The sequence below is a fragment of the Triticum urartu genome, chromosome 1 (assembly GCF_003073215.2).
Source record: "Triticum urartu cultivar G1812 chromosome 1, Tu2.1, whole genome shotgun sequence".
NCBI lineage: Eukaryota > Viridiplantae > Streptophyta > Magnoliopsida > Poales > Poaceae > Triticum > Triticum urartu.
The window spans coordinates 54174938-54194954 of record NC_053022.1 but is presented as its reverse complement, the minus strand read 5'-3'; the positions used below and the strand labels follow the sequence as shown (position 1 = coordinate 54194954).

General features: G+C 44.6%; 1 protein-coding gene and 1 long non-coding RNA gene across 10 annotated transcripts; one reads left to right on the top strand and one right to left on the bottom strand.

The window, feature by feature from the left end:
• Positions 1–862: 862 nt before the first annotated feature.
• LOC125546658 (protein RCC2-like) lies at positions 863–16646 on the bottom strand. 9 transcript variants are annotated; one of them, XM_048710840.1, is made up of 18 exons: positions 16320–16646; positions 16027–16088; positions 15894–15961; positions 15602–15723; positions 15147–15252; positions 14917–14968; positions 14719–14836; positions 14599–14629; positions 14402–14425; positions 14187–14314; positions 12826–12907; positions 12561–12680; positions 12400–12453; positions 12245–12314; positions 11604–11643; positions 11338–11430; positions 2892–3040; positions 1259–1431 (listed from the first exon to the last, which is right to left on the bottom strand). In XM_048710840.1, exons 1-18 carry the CDS (start codon positions 16528–16530, stop codon positions 1396–1398), a joined length of 1566 nt encoding a protein of 521 aa, XP_048566797.1. In that variant the 5' UTR covers positions 16531–16646; the 3' UTR covers positions 1259–1395. The 9 variants fall into 9 exon arrangements, with proteins under 9 accessions (XP_048566791.1, XP_048566803.1, XP_048566818.1 ...); XM_048710834.1 differs by lacking the exon at positions 2892–3040 and having other exon boundaries at positions 863–1431; XM_048710852.1 differs by lacking the exon at positions 11604–11643 and having other exon boundaries at positions 1317–1431.
• LOC125546718 lies at positions 3031–8907 on the top strand. The gene is made up of 2 exons (XR_007300656.1): positions 3031–4058; positions 4516–8907. It is a non-coding gene; the product is annotated as an uncharacterized LOC125546718 (long non-coding RNA).
• Positions 16647–20017: the final 3371 nt, after the last annotated feature.

Here is a 20017-nt window from a genome sequence, read left to right as displayed (position 1 = left end):
GCACCCAGCAAATAGGACCTATACGTCACTTAAGTTTGATTTGTTGTTGCGCCGTAGGCGTCACTTAAGTTCGGTTTGTTGTTGCTCCGTTGAAGTTTATGTTTATTGAGAAGAAGCAAGATTCTTGAAGCCGGAAAGGTTCCCATCCTGTTCGAGAATTGGAAGTGTTGCCATGCAAATTATTTTGCTGTCAATAATTTGTTGCTCCAGTTATAAGTCACATCGACTTACACAATGCAAATTATAATCTTGTGTTGATCAATGTCCTTATATCTAAGTTTGTTGTTCCATGACACAACACATAGTCATTCAAAAAAGTAGCAATGATAAATTGAACCTTTCTTCTAGCCGTAACTCAGGAATGAAACTAAGAATGGACCATGTTACAGTGCATTGTCACCTTAAATCGAGCACCTTTTGATCACCACATCACATCAACTGCTAAAGATCGATAGTTTCTAAAAAAAAACACCAGTAGCCTTTCTCACTTGGAGAAGGGGGACGCACTGTAGTGGCGGTAGAGCGCGTCTAGCCGCCGGCTACCCGCGCGCGGTTGCACTCGTGGAGCTCCGGCTTGCTGCGGCTCTCGAGGTCATACCGCAGCAGCCTCTCCCATTTTCCCACCACGATTCCACGAAGAACTCGCCGCACGCCCCGGCGACGGCGTCTCCACGCCGAGCAGCATCAGGAGGTGGTGGGCCGACGTTCATCGGTATACTATCACCGTATCACGCACATTTTTTCTATTTCTTAGTTCTGACGGAAGGTAACATCGGGCCCGGGGATTCTCGCGCCAGTCCGACTTTTCCTGAACGTGTTTTTCTTTTTGATAAAACTTAACATTCTTGTTAACTTCAAAAAAGAAAAAACTGAGCATTCTTGTTACTCTGTTCTGCATCCATTTCGCGCAAAAGGTAAATCTTCTTGCAGGATGACTCGTTCATTCCTTCAGAAAACATCAGCCGCCAAAGCATCACTGCTCGTGCCTACAGTGTCCATGGCTAGCATCCACAATTTGCAGGAGGTAATGAATCTAGCCCTTGCCATCTCCATTAGACTAGGAGTTCAAAGCCATCAGATTAGTATGGCATAATCAGGACCTGCAGCACTGGCACGGCAGCACCAAAGAGTAACAACCACTATCGCTGCCAGCTGATCTGACCCAAAAAAACTCGGCCGATCACTTGCGAGGCCTCCCTCGCTTCCCGCTCTTCTTCCCACCTTGTCCTGAGCTCCCGGCTTCCAGAGGAGAAGCGCCAGGGCTGCCGGTTCCCTTCTTAGGACGGCCTCTGCCTCTGCCCCTTCCTGACGGCATTGGCTCCGGAGTCGCCGTCTTGGCCCCCCTGCCTCTGCCCCGCCCACGACCATGACTGCCACACTCTGCCTCCTCCTTGGCTACCTGCTGTCTGATCTCGTCCTCGGCTTCTGGTTCTGCATGTTCCGAGGTTCAAAACCATCCATGCTTAGATTTCAGTTTAGCGACTGTCAAAAGGTAAAAATGATACTCAGGCTGGAGTAGGCATTTTAGCAGTCAGCAACAATTCCAATGTAAACCCAACTCAATTTCAGTTTTACCATTTCACACTGAAAGTGCAGTAGGAGAGAAGCATCTTATTAGGTGAACCATCACTACGGAGCTTGCTTGAAAATTTGGTACATGACTGCCATTTACGAGCACTATGTATGTTTCGCACATGGAAGAAGCACTAGAATTGGATGGACCAAAATGATCAGGAAAGTTATAAACTAAACAGAGCCCATTATATCAGAGCACTGGAATTGGATGGACCAACAATGTGGCTAATGTTGACAAACATCGCACCACGACCCTTGGCTACCTTTTGCACACTAATGCAATTTCTATTTTCCAGTCTGATAGCAAATCGAGAAACATTAACGTGTGCGGAAGGGGCGTCCTCTCGCACTAGCCACGTCGGATAAGAAACGACAAAATGAACGCAACGGGATTGGTCAAAGTCGCTCACGCATGTAGGATTGGCCTAACCTAACCTGGTCTCGCTCAAGACTCCACGAGACCACGGCGCCTTCCCTCTTTGCCGCCGCCTCCTCCTCTCCTCTTCCCTCTTTCTCCCATGCTAACTCTCGCCGCCGCCGCCTCCCCCATCCCAGATTCTTCTCCTCCGCCGCGCCATGGCGCTCCCTATGATCGATGTGCCATCGGGTTCCGCTGTTCTTTGAACTCCGTTGGGTGCCGGGGTGGTGGTCTTAGGAGGAGGGGAGGAGGAAGAAGAAGAGGACCAGGAGAGCCCCGCAGGTGCAGGGGAGGTCGTTCGCGGTGGAGAGGCTGGTGGCGCACAAGGCATGGACATGCCTGCCGAGTGCCCAGCCCGCTGACGGCGATGGGTCTGGATAAGTTCGGTGTGCTTTTAGGTTGATTTGGTATGTTGGACTGAATGAGGTTTGGTTAATTCGTTTTGCTTTGGTCCGTGCTTCTCCCAATCCAATCCCATCCTATCCCTCTTTGCTCCATCTCACATCCAATCTGATGCTTATTTTGATTTGGTGCAGATTCACTCATTTATTGGATTGTGAGAAAGAAGCTACAACCCTTTGATCCTGCCTGAAAAACAAAAGTAGCCTGCAGTTAAATCTTGTAATAATTGTCCAGTATGATTCTTTCTAGCGTCCAGCTTATAGTTTGAGTGAAAGAAACTACAACTCTTTGGCTCTCACTGGAAAATGAAACTGACATTGCAGTTGAAATCCCCAAATGACTACCCAGTATGAGTCTCATGTGGCATCCCAAATAGCTGTTGTGTCTCAAGGCAAGGACAAGCCAACCTATGCACCTCATGTGGAAGATGGAGACATGTGTATTGTTCTTAATGCAAAAGATATCTGTGTTACAGGAAGAAAAATGATATGCATACCAACAAAATCAAGCGGATATCCTGACGAGTGTGCTCGTGGTGGTCGCTCAGATCCCAGCCGTGCGTGGCGGCGGGCGTCCTCGTCGAGATAGTGTCGTTGTATACATCAACTTCATCTCCAACCCATCCACAGGTGTACCAGCTCCTCTCTGTATATTGTTTGATTTTTTCATGTTCAATTCAACTTTCGCTAAAAGAACTTCAAAATCGAGCAGGGATTGCTTGATTTGTAGCCAATGATTTAATTGTTCATACTATTTTGGTGTCTAGAAATAGTAGTAAAACTACTAATATCGTATTAGGGGCTACAACGCAGCATGTATTGTTTGTTTGAATTAATTTATTTTCATTGTAATAGAGAGGAAGCAGTGAGTTTTGCTGGGGTTTTTTCCTGAAGGAATCGTGGTTTCTTTCAGGCCATCTCCATGGTAACACAGGGCCAGGGTTTTGGTGTAAGTAGCTCTAAAATATTAATTAGACTGGTGAATCTGACGGTTATAGTGCTCCATTCAATTATGATTCACTATCGCCACTATATCAGATGGAAGGTTTACAGTTTGGAGATTGGAGCATCCAAGATATTATATCATATTGTTCATGAAAAGTTATGCAATAAGAAGTTAAGAACCACCCGATAATATGGAATCGCTGTATGCCTTTTTACAGCAACTAGCAAGGAGCAAAATAATATTTTTGATGTTGCTTTGACTAATTAAGTGAGGTCCTAACTTAAGTTGGCTAATTTCTTTCATACCCATTATATGATTGGCATGTCCTATTTCTCTCTTGGTTTCTTCTTCTTTCTTTTGTTGCTTCTTTGGAATTTTGTTGGTGTATTTTGGCTATTTGTTGAGTGTTTGGTGCTTGGTTTTCAGTTGTTCACTTTCTTTTTCTTCCCCTTCTTTGATTTTTCTTTTGGATGATCTTCTCCTAATAGACACCATATGGTTTTTGTGTTGTTTCCTAGGTACAGATTTTGGTGTCAATTCCTGGACCTTGCTGCCTGCATGGCCATCGGCATAGCCAACCCGACGTGCCGGCGTTTAGCGCGGATGGCCAGATCTATGCGGCAGAGAGCATGGCCGATGCTGGAAGGGAGGTCTTGCCGCCGGCCTCCAAGCAGTCGGTAGGCACAATGGATCCTAAAGCTCCAGGCTGGATCAAAAGGTATGTCGATTTGCAGTGTTACATGTCTGAAAATTGTGACTGAAAACTGGACTTATTAGTGTAGGCATAAACATTGCAGGCACTGATAAAAAAGGATATCTTAAACAATTACTGTGCCTTGAGATCTACTCCTAGATGATTCTGCATTTTAGTTTTATGATGTGTAGTTATAGCTGATACTACTAAATGGCTCAGATGTACTTGCATCTTTAAAAATCAGTGATTTAATGAACATTTTGCCAATTGACACAAGATGCAGAGTATAAAAAGTTATAGCATGTTACAGATAAACCAGAGGAATTGGCATGTATATGCGTGTGTTCCTGATTATGTGTACCTTACAGGTTCAGTTGGGATATGTGGTCAAAGATTAGGACACTAATATCCGTGTAGGTTACATTTATAGTTGCTTAATTCATGATGTGCTCGTCTCGTCATTTTTATTCTGTACGTGCAGGGTGAGGATTTGGGAGGAAGCCCCTGTTTAGACACCTTGTCCCAGTCAAGCACGAGCCGACGGCGGTGACACTGCATATGTTATCCAGGATCATGCTCAACGGTTGTGTCATCGGCGACAAGATCCACAAGATGCCATGGCGGTGGTTGCCCCGGGTGTTAATGTAGAGGGCAGGAACCAGTAGCAGGTGAGGATACTATGCAATTTCGCTGTGAATCATTGTTAATTATTGGTCGTACTTCTTGTGCTCTGAAGATTTGATTCCACTCGTCTTGATACACAAAAAGAGTTTGTTTCATGAATTCAAAAGATACTGAAATTAAAGGTTCGGCTTATATTTGGGGAGCAGACTCTTTTTGAAAATCGACATCTGAATGTAAATAAATGCCCTTGGTATGTTCTGATTCCTATCATCCATTGTTGCAAATTTCTTCTAACCCAATATATCAGTTTCTTATCTTCTTTCGGTTCACCTTCACTCATCCTGACATTCATCACCATAAAATATTTTACATACAATTATCTTTACATTGTTAGCCTGCTTTTTTGTTTGTTTCACAAGCTTGAAATATTCTACAATGCTCATACTGATGTAGAACCCTCCAAGTTTTCAAGTATTTTAGTTTCCTATTTTTGCAATGTAGAATGTCTCATGATACATTTTCTTCTGCGATCTTATTTAGGTGAGCACCAAGATCTCTGAAACTTTTTCTTCAAAATACAGTAACCAAGCTGCGTTTGTTTCGTGCACATACATAAATGGATGGCTCTTCTTCTTGGAACCCCAAGTTGTGGGAAAAAACCCCTATTGCTACCACTTGCAGGAAAGCTCAACCAAAACCAAGAGGTATTTTTATTTTTCTTCACTTCAACCAAGTCAGTCATGTACAATGAGCAGCACTCAAACCACAAAATGATTTGCATCCCATTATTTTTTCCAAATTTTCAATTTTATGACCTGCATTCTAAATAAAACATAGCTCATAGCTCAATTTTATGCATAATTTCTCCTGGCAGATGTACATATTTATCCCCACAAGGCCACAAGACACAACTGTGTGTTGTAGGTAGCATCAGAAATTGAGTTGAATGGGATCAAGATGGAGCGGTTTGTTTCCAAAAGGCACCACCTCTTTAATTTTCTGCTGGACAAGCGGATAACATGCTCCGGTCCAATTCGTGATTGGTGTTGATGCATCTCTAAATAATCTAATCATTCTGTTTTGCTAGCTTGTGCCATGCATGTCAGTGAGTTCTAATGTTTTTTGTACTCTTATCATGTTATGTGTGTGTTTGTCTGAACTGCTATGAGATGGGCCAGTGGCAGGGTAACCAGAATGGGTCTTTTTGCCTGTACAGTTCTTATAGGATTATCCTTACTATATGTTTGAGTAAAACAACTCAAGTTCATGTTTATACTCGGTACAAATTAAATATGAGATGTGCTTTCGAATCTGCATGCGTGTTGATCAAGACACGGCCCAGCATGGACGTTTAAAACACATGCAATCAGATTATCTCGATGTAACTCATTAGGATGCTTCTGATCTCTTTTCAACTAAAAAAATGCAATGGTGTACCGTGTACATATATCATGGATTATGTGCTTGTCTACTAATGGTGATGTTGACATGGTATACTGTCTATTCTCCCTACTCAATTGGCTGTGCTCATATCAATGTAGGCTAACTAAAGAATTTAAGATGCTCATATCTATGGATTTGAAGCTAACTAAAAAGTTTTAGATGTTCATATGTGGTGTCTGTTTGATGAGAAAAATAAAAAAAAATAGACAGCAAGACATGTGTTGTTGCTTTGTATAACTTGGCAAAGAAGGTTTACGAAGGTCAAATAGCTGGCTGTTGGGTGTGGCTTTCATAGTAGTTATTTTTATAAAATGTTAAATAGGCACCAAATGTTCTGATCCACCTGCTTACCCACGAAAAGGCTCTCCAGCCATAGAGTTCTGTAAAAAAAGGCACACCAGCCTGGTTGTTTCCTGAAATTTGATAGTGCCGAGATCATCCAGAAAGAACCCTATCCCCTCCCCCGCCGCCACCCGCGAGGTGTCGGGGAGGGGGCTCCAGATCTCCGCCGCTAGCACCCCCTCCTCCCTCCTCCACCCTTGCCGCCGCCAAAGGACGCCGGTGGCAGCGGGGCCCCTACCTCCCCCGCGCGTGGGGTATGTCACGGGTGAGATCTCGCAGGCGGGGACGCGGCGCTCGGTGCCGGGCGCAGCGGCGCTCAAGAGTAGGACGGTGATGGCGGCAGGCGGCATGGTGGTGATGCGGGCCTATGGATGGCGTCGACGGCGGTTGCTTCCGGCAGCGCCTCAGCGTCGCATCCGGCGCCGCGGGTCGCGGGCAGCCCTCTCGCCGTGGATCTCTGGTGTGTGTGTGTGTGGGGGGGGGGGGGGGGGGGGGGGGGGGGGGGGGGGGGGGGGGGGGGGGGGGTTGGAGCTGGCACGGGCGCCGGTCGTGGCCATGAGCCACTTCCCCGCCTCCCCTTTCCCCCGGTCGATGTATGGCCGCGGCCCTTCTCGAGTCAGGTTTGCCGCCGGCTGCTCTGGAGGTGGTTGGGGTCCCGGATCTGGGCAAGTTGTGGCCTTTGGTGGCTCTCGGGGTGGTCTCATGGCAGTGCGGCGGCCCTGGCCGTGGGAGCTGAGTTGGTCGTGGGCGGATTGCATGGCTCGGCTACAGACAGGCAACCATGGCCGCTCGGGCGGCATGGCTGCGGGTGGTTGGCGGACTGGGGTTACGGCGGAGGGGTTGAAGCACCGCGGTCCATCACCTACCCAGTCCGTGCACTGGTTGGTGATGGCGTCCGTGGACGACGTGTTCCTCCTTGCAGGCTCCGTCGTGGTGCTTCTACTCCTTCCGTCTTACTCCGGGTGAAAACTTGATCTTCGGATCGGACAGTGACGATGTTCGTGGTCGTGCCCTTCCTGGAGGCACCGTCTTGGAGTCCTCGGTCCGACGTGTCCGTCGCACATCCTCCCAGACGATCGCTCCTCATGGTGGTAGTCTCCATCGGCTCTAAGCGGATCTGTTTTGCACATCTTATAGGTGCTTCATAGTTGTTGAGGTTGTGTGTCGGTGCCCGGCATTCGTGTATCTTGCCTTGGCTGTGTGTGGCGTGCGTTTGTATCGGATGCTTCGATGTTGTGTTGGTGCTTTATAATATAAATAAAGGGGGGAAACCCTTTTTCGTAAATTTGATTGTGCCCAAGGATACATTGATTTGCATACAATTCTTCAAACAATTGTAGACCAAGGATACAATTGATGAAAATCTTCAGAAAACTGCAAGACATGCTTTTTGAAGAAAGAAGTTAAGAAGATTAGTCACTGCCACAACATGTGTTCAGAAAAATACAACTTCGCTGACACCTGTTGCCTATAAAATTGAGCTCACCATGATTAATTCCTTTCTTTCAAGTCGATAGTCTGTTCAAAAATATGATTCAGCATATAAAAGCATAGTTTTACTATTCTGTTGCTTTCCTTTTTTTGTATGATATGGTAGATTGTTAATTTGGGTCTCGCTCATACACATTATCTCTTTCCCTATCTGTGATATCTAATTTAGACCATGTTATTCCACAGGTAATACAAAAGCATTGTATTTGCTTGGTCCAGTATGTCAGCCTACCTCGCTCACTTTCCTTTCAAAACACTCAAATTTGGTGACTGAAACTTGGATGTGCAAAACATTCTGCTTTGTTTACATTTAGGAATAACCTTGTTGTCTATGCTACCTTCACTGGTGGTTCACAGCACCAATCCTCACATATGCTCCTGCACACAACTGTTCTAATTGAAAATGCTTTTCATGATTTCTTCTTCATGCCTGCCCAGCTATCAGGCTCCTTATTTTGGTTTCACTTACAGTGCTGTTTATTTTCATTTAGGAGCTCATTTCTTATGATCTCATTTGTATATACCCTTAATCAGCCAATTGATTGATTGCACTTCCTTTTATTGCTCAGATAAGGCTGCATGGCGCCACCACGCCCGCTCAAGACGACTGTGGCCGGGTATCGAGCCGCCAACACTGATCTTATATTTCTTATGTGATCGTGCTTCTCTGTCCCGAGGTCACCCGGGTCCGATGTGCCAAAAAGGACAGCAAGGGAACAACAACACGTCCTTCCCCTCTTCACCAAGATAATCTCACCCGTCTTGCTTCACTTTTGCAACGGGCAGTCGTTGCTGCCACATGGAGCTCTAGAGTAGTCAGTCTAGATTCAACTAGAGTTGCAAGTGTACCATTGTCCAGTATAGCTACCTTTTCTGATAGATTTTAGACTTCTTATCCTGTATTAGTTTAACGGCTGGCTAACTTTTGTTTCTTGTCATGTTGCTATCCAGTGTTAATTTATCTGTCCACCAAGTTTTAGAGGTATATCATGAATAGTCTTCTTTATTTTTTGTGATTCACGGGCCATAGCTTAGCTTCCGTGCAGTAAATTTTGTGAACAATGCAGCATTTCTCTTATCATGTCTCGTGTATAAATATTTCATTGGTAAGAATTGTGCTACCATGCCTTACATCTAGATACATCCATACCTGCGACAAGTAATTCGGAACGGAGGGAGTAGATCATAACTCTTGGATGCAACATTTTTCACATTCTTTTACATTAGAAATTTATCTTACGGTATTATGTTTATTTTTTCAGAACCAAAGACCCTGGGCAGGAGCCATTTGCTTTCAACATTGGCAAGGGTTCAATGATCAAAGGTGATCCTCTTTGCTCGTGGGCGCGCAATGGGAGCGCGGCGCACAATCTCCGCCTGCTCTAGGACACTACATGCGGCACAGTCACGTTGGCCTCGGCGGCAGGCACCACAACGACAGCGAGCGGGGATTTTCCATCGTTCAGATGCTAGCGTTCCAGTTCCTCACCCCTTCCATGTGTGTGCTCCAGTTTATGCCCTGCATTGTGCCCTTCATCCCGCAAACCCCTGGCGTTTACAACAAGGACTGCTACTTCTTCTGCGATGCTCGCGACGTGGGCCGTGTTGAGGACTAATAAGATGGCGAAGGAGCAGCTTCTCAAGAAGGCGATAATGAAGGTGAGCGTCGGCTCATTGGGGCAACGGAGAGCGGTGAGGATGCGAAGGCGGATGCGATGCAATACAACGGCATGGTGGAGAGGAGTATCTTGTAGAGACATAATGTTAAGATTGCTTGTTTATTTGTTGAGTTTGATTACCATTTGTATATGCACTTGTCCTATCAACTGCAAAGAAAGCCACTCAAAGGGGCACTTCCTTACCTTGCCTTTTTATTCAAAAGTTGTAAAAAGAAAAAGAAAAGGTGCGGCCACCTATCTAACACCGCCCAGGAACGCCTCAAGCGGCGCATGAGATCTGCGATAAGTTGCCCAGACCTTAGAAGAAACGGGCTGACCAACGTATTGGCCACATAACGACAAGCTATTCGAGTGAGTGAGAACAGGATGCAGAATTTCATGCATCTTAAGTGCTGGTGCTCGACATAGTGGCCACGGAAGAAGGAAATTTAAAAACCAAAATGCAGCAAACGATCGACTAATTGTTGAGCTGAAAGCATGGCAGTGGAGAACATCTCAATTTATCAACATCTCTGTTCCGAAAGCGTTAGGATCAACATTAGGAGGAGAGATACTTGAAAGTCAAAACCAGCCACCTGAATCTATGGCGGTCACTGCTGCATAGATAAATAATTCTATTGTGAACAGGCCAAAACTAATAATGACCAACAACCTACTCGATATTTTCATTTTTCTCCTGGCTCCTGTGATTTTCTTAACCCAAAACTAAGCTAAAGTTGGGCCAGCTTGAACTACGCTTGACAAATCATGGCACAAGGGGATTAATGGGCTATTCAGCATGGTAACCTGTGCATCATGTACATGCTATAAAGATGTAACAGCAGAATTTGCAATTCATCCTTCCCTAGATTTCTTCTACGATCCCTCTGGTGCTGTTTTAAGAAGTTTTTAACCTTCACATGTGGAGAAGCTGACACACATAAGGCCACAATCATACCAGTTCCAAACTCTACAGACTAAAACTAAGCACCGAATAACTATTGACAGGATATCTAATTAATTTTATTGGACAACGGTATACAAAAAAAGTTATGAGCAAGGAACAAATTCAGCAAGACCATACTAGAAATCTAGACCTGTAGACCATATACTAGTAAAACGTCCCCACCCATGTTACGAGCACACAAAATTGAGTATTAACAAGTTTTCATGGGGTTACTGCTTACCAGGCTGTTTTAAGTGGTATAATCAAGATGCCATTTTGTAGACCGGATATTGCAGACTGCAGCACATGTGTGAATCACTAAATTTGAACCAGAAATTGGCGTGCAGTGATGTCGTTAAATTGCTTCCCTATGAATATGTGATGGCATGGTTGTACACTGGAGGTGCAAGAATATATGTGCTACTGCACATTTGCTGATTTACAAATGCGCTTGCTAATTTATAATTGTTAGTTTCTGCTACTATACACTACACTATATATCAATTTCAAATTTTTATCCTTCTTGTTAGTTGCTTCCTTTTGCAGTTTAGAACTTCTGAATTTCGTGATAAATCTCCAAGTCATGATTTCACTATCATCCTTTTAGCATTTAATATTCAAGATTGTTTTGTATTTAACTATTTAATCTCATATTACGTCAAAATTTTGAGATACATGCATCATATATGTTTTGATGATGTCTGAATATAAATATATAAACCGAGAACTTAAATAGGGAAACTGGCTACAAGAATGATTACTGTACAATTGATACAAGGGGAGGTGACCTGGCAAGTACCTGTTTCGTCGATTGCGGCATGTTGGCTCGTCTTTCGTTTTTGTTTTTCTTTAATGTCACGGCGCGGAAGAAAATAGAGCTTTTTCGTATTCTCTAAAAAGCCGAGTAACAGTTAGCTAGTTTCAATATCTTGAGCAAGGATAATAGTTTCCTTTGCAACAGATCAAGCAAGACTAGAATGATATTGGCCCATCAAATTTCCAAGTTCACAGACAAATGAAATTTTAATAATTGTCATCGTAAAAATACATAAGAGAAATGCACACCTTGAAAGAGAGCATCAATATCACCATCAAAATTATCCAGCTGCGACAAAAGTAATAATACATGTATTGGACACTAGGTAATAGAAGGCCGTACAGAACATCCATATTATGGGGTACAGTTAACTAGTATGTCCTGTTGAGTACTCTACTGTTCTCGTAAAAAGAAGGTAGTAAGTAAACTAGTCGCATTCCTGGGTGTAGAAACATGTTATTGTCAATCTAAGCACTACAAGATGTGACAACTTGACAACCAAAGAGAAGAGGGAGGCAGGTATTATGAGTAAATGACACTTTTTAAATTGACAAACAATTTCTCAAAAAAGGTTTATGGATCAATAACTCCAAGACATTTTTGTTTCACTGTTACCTCCTAAAAGTTAACTCCTCATCATTAGCATGTGCCTGTGATTAATCACCTGGCTCTGTTACTAATATTGATATGCTTTGAGTAGTTGGTTTAGGAGATGTTTAATGCATGTTAACACACATAGCTCACTACACTACCCAAAGTCATGCTGCTGATTTATTCAACCCGTATCTTTTGTTTTGCACAAATATTTTTAATAAATTACATTAAATCTTTACCCTGTCAGTAACTTCAAGCGAGTAAACAGCTCGTGCATGAAATCCCAGTTAGTTACCTGGTCAAGCTTACCACCAACATTTGCCCTGTCTACAACAATCAGAGACATCCCAACTCCACAACCAACACTGCAGAATTGTTCTGAGCTTAGTATAGAATAATAGTATGAATAGAGGATGCCACAACATTTACATGTTGATTTCGTGCAATTACCTTGTAACATGCATTCCTTCAAGAATGTCAACCTTTTTAGGATTTACAGATGACCTGTATATAATGCATAACAATAACTGGTCAGAGAAGTTAAATGGTTGAAATCTCGAAGGTTGCAAGACTTGTATTTCACATGGTATTAGCATTTTAAATAGATGTACTTTTGTGTAGGGCCATAACCAAGCTCTCCATATTCAGAAAGACCCCAACTTATGCAAGAATCCTCTGCACCAACAATATGGTGCATGTCGCCAGAAGCCATGCAGCGGATGTTCCAACCGCTGAAGCAAACAAATCATCTATTAAAATGATAAGTGAGGATAATAGTATTTCAACAGGAAGCTTATTATCAGAATAGCTAAACAGCAGAGTGTAGCCATCTAAGACACTGCTCATCACTATGGTATTTCACAGTTTGTAAGGAACCTTAAATCTCTAACTGGCTTTGGATACATGCACTCATCGCCCCAGTTCTTCAACTTTCCCCACACATACAGCTGCCCACGACCTAAAATCAAACCAATGGACCAACATTTAATTAAAATATAGCAGTTCTAAATATTGCAACACAATCAACAGAACATCAATCTGACTGAAAGAGTGCAAAGGTATAACGACAATACTATTTTCCAAACATATGCGGTATGAGATCTACTTGCAGATGAAAAATAGGATGATTCAGGAATCATGGCTTATGCCTCCTTTTGTAATGCAACTAAACCCAAACATCATAAATAGTCAATAAAAAATAAAGACTACTGTTCTTCCTTAGTTTAGATAATTATTTGCCCAGAGTGGTATGCCCATCCTAAAACAGGACAATCTGATTTGATGCTCACAACGTCAAGTGACCAGATATTTCCATGAATAGTCTTGCTCTACAAAATGCTCAGTGCAATAAAAAACCTGCTAAAGTATTTGATTTACATATCTGAAAACACATATCACTGCATCTTCAGCCACATCTAGACCCTCTGTCTATAGCACCCCACTTTAATGATAAAAAGCTGCTCTTACACTCCATCCGTCCTAGTTTGCATGGCGTCCTTGTCTTTTGTGATTTAATTAGACCAATAATAATAAGTAATGTGCCATAAAAACTATACCATTGAAACCTTTTTTCGTGATGGTACATCTTTTCTGGCACATAATCTACATTTCATTGGTCAAAGTTAAACACTAACACACATGGGCACCATGTAAATTAGGATGGAGGGAGTAGGAAATTATGTATGGGCAGTATGACAGGAAAACGAAAATGATTGTGAACATTTACACGATGTTTTCCTTCAACTGAAATAATTTAAGAGCAATATTATCAGAAAGTACCCAAGTTTTGAGCTCCTTTTCAAGTAGTAACGCGCACAGAAGCATACACTTAAAAGGCAACAACGTTTGACAACTTTTAGGCATATGTATGCAAACACAGAGAAAATGCTAACATATGATACAATAATGTTTGTCAGGCTTGAGAGGTTTGGTCTTCAACAGGCTAAGTTCCATTGCTAACTCAATTGTCCTATGCCATCTGACTTGGATGTTTGAATTGTATAATCAGCTCACCAAGACATGCAACACAAACATAACTAAAACATCAACTTAAGGTGCAAGGTAAACTAATCACAAGAGCTGCTTGATCCATATGGGACCCTCGGCCAAACTATATTCTCAAAACTATCTTTTTCTAGTATATTTTGTCATATAGCCCAAGCAATAAACTCCTGTGGTAATTTTATCCCAGAGTGCATGATAAAATAGCAAGTGCATCAGATATATACGCATCATACCACCGGCAGTGCACGCAGAACTTGCAGAACCAGCTGAGATAATATCACTGGGAGATAGCATATTGTTCTTTTGAAATATTTCAACGAGGCGTGGTTGCCACTCATCTTTCTGTTCATTGTGACCCAACCTACATCGTAAGAAAGTGGACAGATGAACAATGTAAGATACATCATGAATACAGTGAGATACACCATACATGACAAGAATAAGTTACCTTCCATATCCACCAAAACCCCAGCTGGTAAAACATAAAAAGGAACCATGTGAGAGAACATAAATGTGACATGAAGGAATCATATTAATGTATGCAGAAAGGGACTTTTATACAACATGTATAGAGACACTAGTTAGTCAACTATCTGGATTGTAAGTTTGTAACATTGTCAAACAAATGGTGGAGAAGGAACATACGTGTAAACAAAGCCACTTGAATCAACTGCAACTGCAACATCCAAGTATAGCAAAGGTTTTAGTATCAGTGCTGATCCTCAAGACTCAAATTAACAAGAAAAAGAAAGAAAGGAAAAGAACCTGTATGATTTGTTCCACAGGCAACTTTGACAACGGTCTTCCCAGATAATGCAGCTATTGCCCTGGGGTGGGGCTGGGGATCATATGTTAGCCTTACCGATGATGCATTGGCATTATACTGTAACATCATAAACCAAATCACAATTACTGATGATAGCAAATTTAGTAGGTGTGATTGTTAACAGAGTAGCAATCAACCTCATTGTCGCTTCCATGACCAAGTTGGCCGTACTGGGGAAGACCTGCTGTACTGAATAGAACAGAAGAATAAAATACATATTCAAAAAATTGATGAACAAGAACAAAACCACTAAATACAGCCAAAGAAGATAATGTTATCATGAGAAGATGATCAAAGCCTTTTGCTTATTCTGAAAGAGGAAAGAGGTTGCTAATCTTTAAGTTTCATAGTTTCAGCAAGGCCATACAGTATGGAAGAGCCCTCAACTGATGACAGCCAGACAGTAAATTCAGCACCACAAACAGCATTAGTTGCTTTGGTAACAAGGCAGGGGACTGGCAACACCTTAGTTCCTGCACCAAATTTAGAACAACACGTAGTCAGGGACAACACGAAATAACAGCAATGTTAGAACCCAACGGGAAAATGAGCTTCCCATATGGTCAAATTCCCATGAAATTGTAAAAACTACCCCATCATCCTGAACAATATAAGTTCTGTATGCACATGGCATAAATATTTTTATTGGTTTCGTTATCACCCAGACAGGTAGGTTCCAAGAACAGGTAACATCGTAACAGAACACAACTGTAGATTATAGTACTAACAAAATGGTATTTCCGCACACCAGTTGTATTTGTTGCACTTCTAGTTGTGTCATCTATCAATCATAAAAATAAAGGAAAAGGTGAGGGAGTCAACCACTCCTTAGTGAACCAGTCCCCAACTGGCCATGTCTGTTGTCACCAAATGCAAAGGACTTCCCTTCATCAGTTACGACCACGGTATGATTTCTTCCAACACCTGCTGCGATTATGTTGTATCTGCAGAATTGACAAGTGCTGATTAGCATTTAGAAACATGTCGAGAAAACATATAACACCGTTGGACCATTCAGTTCAAGTATGTTGGATGGTACATATTCATGGGTTCAGCAATACCATACACACCTTTTTTTAAAACTAAAATGAAGGGCAATGCAGAGGAATCTCACTTTGATAGTTTAGAAACAACAGTTGGCAGGTTACGCAAGAGAGTGTCCCCATGCCCCAGCTGCCCCTTCTGCTAGAAATAACAGTGTTAAGTAAGAAACATAACAAAAATCAAGCATCCACGCATACTTATACCTCATTTCGACCCCATGAGAAGCAACGGCCGTCAGAACTCAGAGCAACACAGTGGCAAGCCGCTGGCAAAATGTAGGAATCAATTAGCAAAATCGATATGACCATAACCCGATTTTACTACTACTTGACAGCATTCAATAAACGCTATGAGCCTATGACCACCCACCAATCCAAGAATTTCGGCGCACAAACTGGGCGGGGTTCCCATGCCTCCTCATATTAGATGAAGAAATACAGTGGAGGAAAGTAAGGAACTCATCCTCGGACGCGGAGGAGGGGAGGAAGGAACTCACCGCAGCCGGAGGCGACGAAGCGGATGTCCACGCCCACGAGAGGGCGCAGCCGCGTGGGGGACACCAGGTTGCCTCTGCCCTGCACCCCGCCCTTCACCTTCCGGCCCATGATGTCGAAGCGCACCGTGCCGCAGTACAGCAGCTCCCTGCCCCCCGCCTCCGCCGCCTTCTCCTCGCCTTCCGCGGCGGCCGCGGCCGCTCTGGCCGGCATCCTCGCCGCGATTCCGACCGGAAACCCTAGTTTCGGTGGGGCGGAACGGAAGCAGAGAACTGTGGAAGCGAGTGGGGAAGAGGGTTTGAAACCGAGTGCGGCTCTGTAGAACGGAACTTGTTCGCCATTCGCGGGGTGTTCTGCCCTGCCGCAACGGCTGGCTTCGCTCCGCGTGAAGCGACAGGCCCAAACTGACATGGACATGGCCCAGTCCACTGTAGTACGGGCCGAGATCGAAGCCCAGGCCCGTGACAACGTGGGGGTTCTCGCTGAAGGTTTTTCCTCCATCGCGTCATATTGGACCGACCCATTCGCGCCCACGTAGCTAGTAAAAGAAACACAGAAAATTACCCGCAAATTGCTTGTATTTATTTCAGGATTTCCAGCGATGCGTATTCAGTGGGAGGAGACGTTTCCGTCGACGACGAGGTGTCTATGATGACTTCGTAATTTTCAAAATGATATGACGGCTCAATCTTTCGAAGGTGCTCATAGGGGTAAGGTATGTGTGTATGTGTTTATAGGGGTGAGTATATATGCGTATGTATATGAGCGTTTGTGGCTGTACTGATGTTCAAAAAAAATCCGATTAATCTAAAAGAGCCTATTTACCGCTTTTTCTGTTTTATTCAGTTTCCTTCACGTTTTTTTGTTTTCTATTTTCTTCTTCATTTTTTTCCATATTTTTTGCATTTGTTTCTTAAGTTTTTTCTTTTTTTTCATTTCTTTTGTTTTCATTATTTGTTCTGGTTTTCATTCAACATTTTTTGTATATGCCAACAGCATTTTTCTAATACAAGTTTAACACTTTTTCAATAAAAATTTAACATTTTTCTAATATGTGACATTTTTTCTATACATGTTTTCAACATTTTTCAAATGCTTGATTACATTTTTCAAATTCAAGATTAATATTTTTTGAATACATGGTCAACATTTTTCCTTTGGTTTATTTTGTTTCTTTTTTGGTTTTCATTTTTTGGTTATTCTTTTTTTAATTCTTCATTCTTATATACATGATCAACATTTTCAAACACTTGTTCAACATTTTTATATACATGAGTAACATGATCAATATTTTTTTCAAATACTTGTTTAACACTTTTTCAAATACTTGTGCAGACTTTTTTCAAATATTTGTTCAACATTTTTTAAAAAAATTGCATTATATATATTTAGAATATTTTAAAGTATAAACAAAAGTAGAAAAAGAAAAGGCGTGAAGAAAAAAACTGAACAAAAAAGACTGGTGTTTCGCGCGTGCGTGGGCCAGCCGAACTAGTTCGCTTCAGTGGGGGGTTCGCTCCTGTCTTGTCCGAAATCCCAAATTAAGGAGTACTTCTTCTAAAGATCATTTTAATTTTTCAGGTTGTGACAAGTGACGCGCTGCTAAGAAGTTTTTCTTTCTTTTTGTAAATCTATTTCTTGAAAACGTTTTATCTCTTAAGCCGTGCGTCCAAACCTGGAATCATTTTCATCGTTGGATTCCTCGAGTCGAGATCTTCAAACTTAGATCACATGTCAATAAGTTTTCAGCACGTTCGTGACTCTGGCAAAAGGAAAAAGAAAAGATACGTTTTTTTCGTTTCTGAGAGTCGCGAAAGGTAAAAAGGAGTTATTTTTCATTTCCGCGAGGCGCTGTCGTTTCTCTCGCGGAAGCAAAATTATGCCTCTCACGAAAGCAAAACCATGCCTTTCATGGAACGATTTTTTTTCAAGAAGCAAGGTCGTGCCTCTAGTGAAAGCAAAACCATGCCTCTTGCAAAAAAAAGTGTGTTTTCACATAATTTTTATAGTCAAAAAATTAAGAAAAACCGAAAAAGGTAAAAAAAAACCATCTAAAAAGAAGAAAATGCGTGTGAAAAAAACAAAACCGAATGCAGCATCCAGAGTGCGACACGTGGCGGCGGCTGAGAACGCGCCAAGTGGCACGCTATCAACCCACCCCCAAGTGACCCTTGGGAGGCTCCCGAACGATCGCTTCTCAGGGCATCTCCAGCCGTTGGCCCCCAAGAGGGGCAAAAAATCGCCCCCTGGGGGCGCACCGGCGCTAAACCGCGCACTGGGGGCGTGATGCCCCCAGTTGCGGCCCCCCACGGGTTTTTAAAATGTTCAAATTCGGCGCAAACACAACGCAAACACGGGCGAGTTCGTTCAAATTTAAACATATTTTACAAAAAAGAAAAAAAAACTACCGCGGGCTACCCCCGCCGTCTCCCTCGCCGCCCGCCTCGCCGCCCGCCCACGCGGTTCTACATGCCAAGGAGGCTGCTGTAGAACCGCGTGTAGTCACCGTCGTCGTCGTTGTCGCCCCCACCTACGCCTCCACCGTCCCTGCTGCATCCCTCCCTCGGTTGGCGCGGCGGGGTGGACGGTCCGGGGGCGTCGTCGTCGTCGCTATCGAGGACGACGACACCGTCCTCGTCCTCGCGCCCACGTTTGCGGGCGGCGATCTCCTCCAGGACCCGGCGTTGCCGGACCATCTCCTCGCGCACGTAGTCGTCACGCGACCATCGCATGGCGTCCTCGTCGGAGAAGCCGCGCCGGGCTATCTCCTCGTACTCCGGGGGGAGGCTGGACTCCACCTTGGGCTCGACGAGGGCGCCGGAGCTGCGGGTACGCGCGCTGACAGGCGTGTCCTGGGGCTCCGGCTTGACGGGGCGGAAGTGGAGGCAGGGAGAGCCGCCGGACGAGGAAGAGGACACCCCGGTCTCCATGCGCCTCGGCGTCCAGGAGCTTCCTCGGCGGCCCCGACGGCGTGAGAAGGACGGGGGAGCAGGGTACTCGAGGCGCGGCGTGTTGCCGCCCTCGTTGTACTCGAGGACGGACTCCAACGTGCGCCCGGGCACGCCCCACCACCGACGCCGGCCGGCGGCGTTGAACCTGCCGGAGGGCACGACGCCGTTGGTGGCCTTGAGCTGCTCGTCGTGCCGGCGGCGGAAGTACGGCTCCCAGATTGGGCTGTCGGGGACGTACCGGGGCCCCTCCCTCGCCGCACGCGACAGGGACGAGCGGATGCGTGCGATCTCCGCACGCCGCGCCGCGCCGGTGGGTACCGAGGGCACCGGCACGCCGCCGGCGCTGATCCTCCACGCCCCGGGCACACGCGGGACCGGGTACTCAGCCTCGAAAAGGAGGCGAGCCTCGTCCTCGTGCAGATGACTGCGCCCGAATCCGTTCGCCGCCGCGCCGTCGCGTGGGAAACGCTCGGCCATACTTTCTCAACTGGTGACGGCGAGAGAAGGAAAGGGGGAGAAATGAGCGCGTCGTCGGTGGATGATCGGGGTGAGTCTCTCCGGCGCGCTTGCAGTCGGCTTTTATAGGCGGAGACGCCGCGTGGTAGGCTTGGCCGGCGCGTTACGCGTGGCGTGATTGCGTGGCGGCCAAGGAACGCGTCGCCTAGTCTTCACTGCGCCGCCCGTGAGGCATCAATGGAGCCTGACCGACGCGGTAGCGCGCGGCAGATTTGGTATTGATTCGTCGTGGG

Coding starts and splice junctions, on each gene's coding strand:
- LOC125546658 (XM_048710834.1), bottom strand. CDS start 16,530: ATGCCGGCCAGAGCGGCCGCGGCCGCCGCGGAAGGCGAGGAGAAGGCG. Junction 14,969..15,146: donor GTTGAGGGCTCTTCCATACT/GTATGGCCTTGC, acceptor TGTTCTATTCAG/TACAGCAGGTCTTCCCCAGT. Junction 14,315..14,401: donor GGTTTTGGTGGATATGGAAG/GTAACTTATTCT, acceptor CTTACGATGTAG/GTTGGGTCACAATGAACAGA.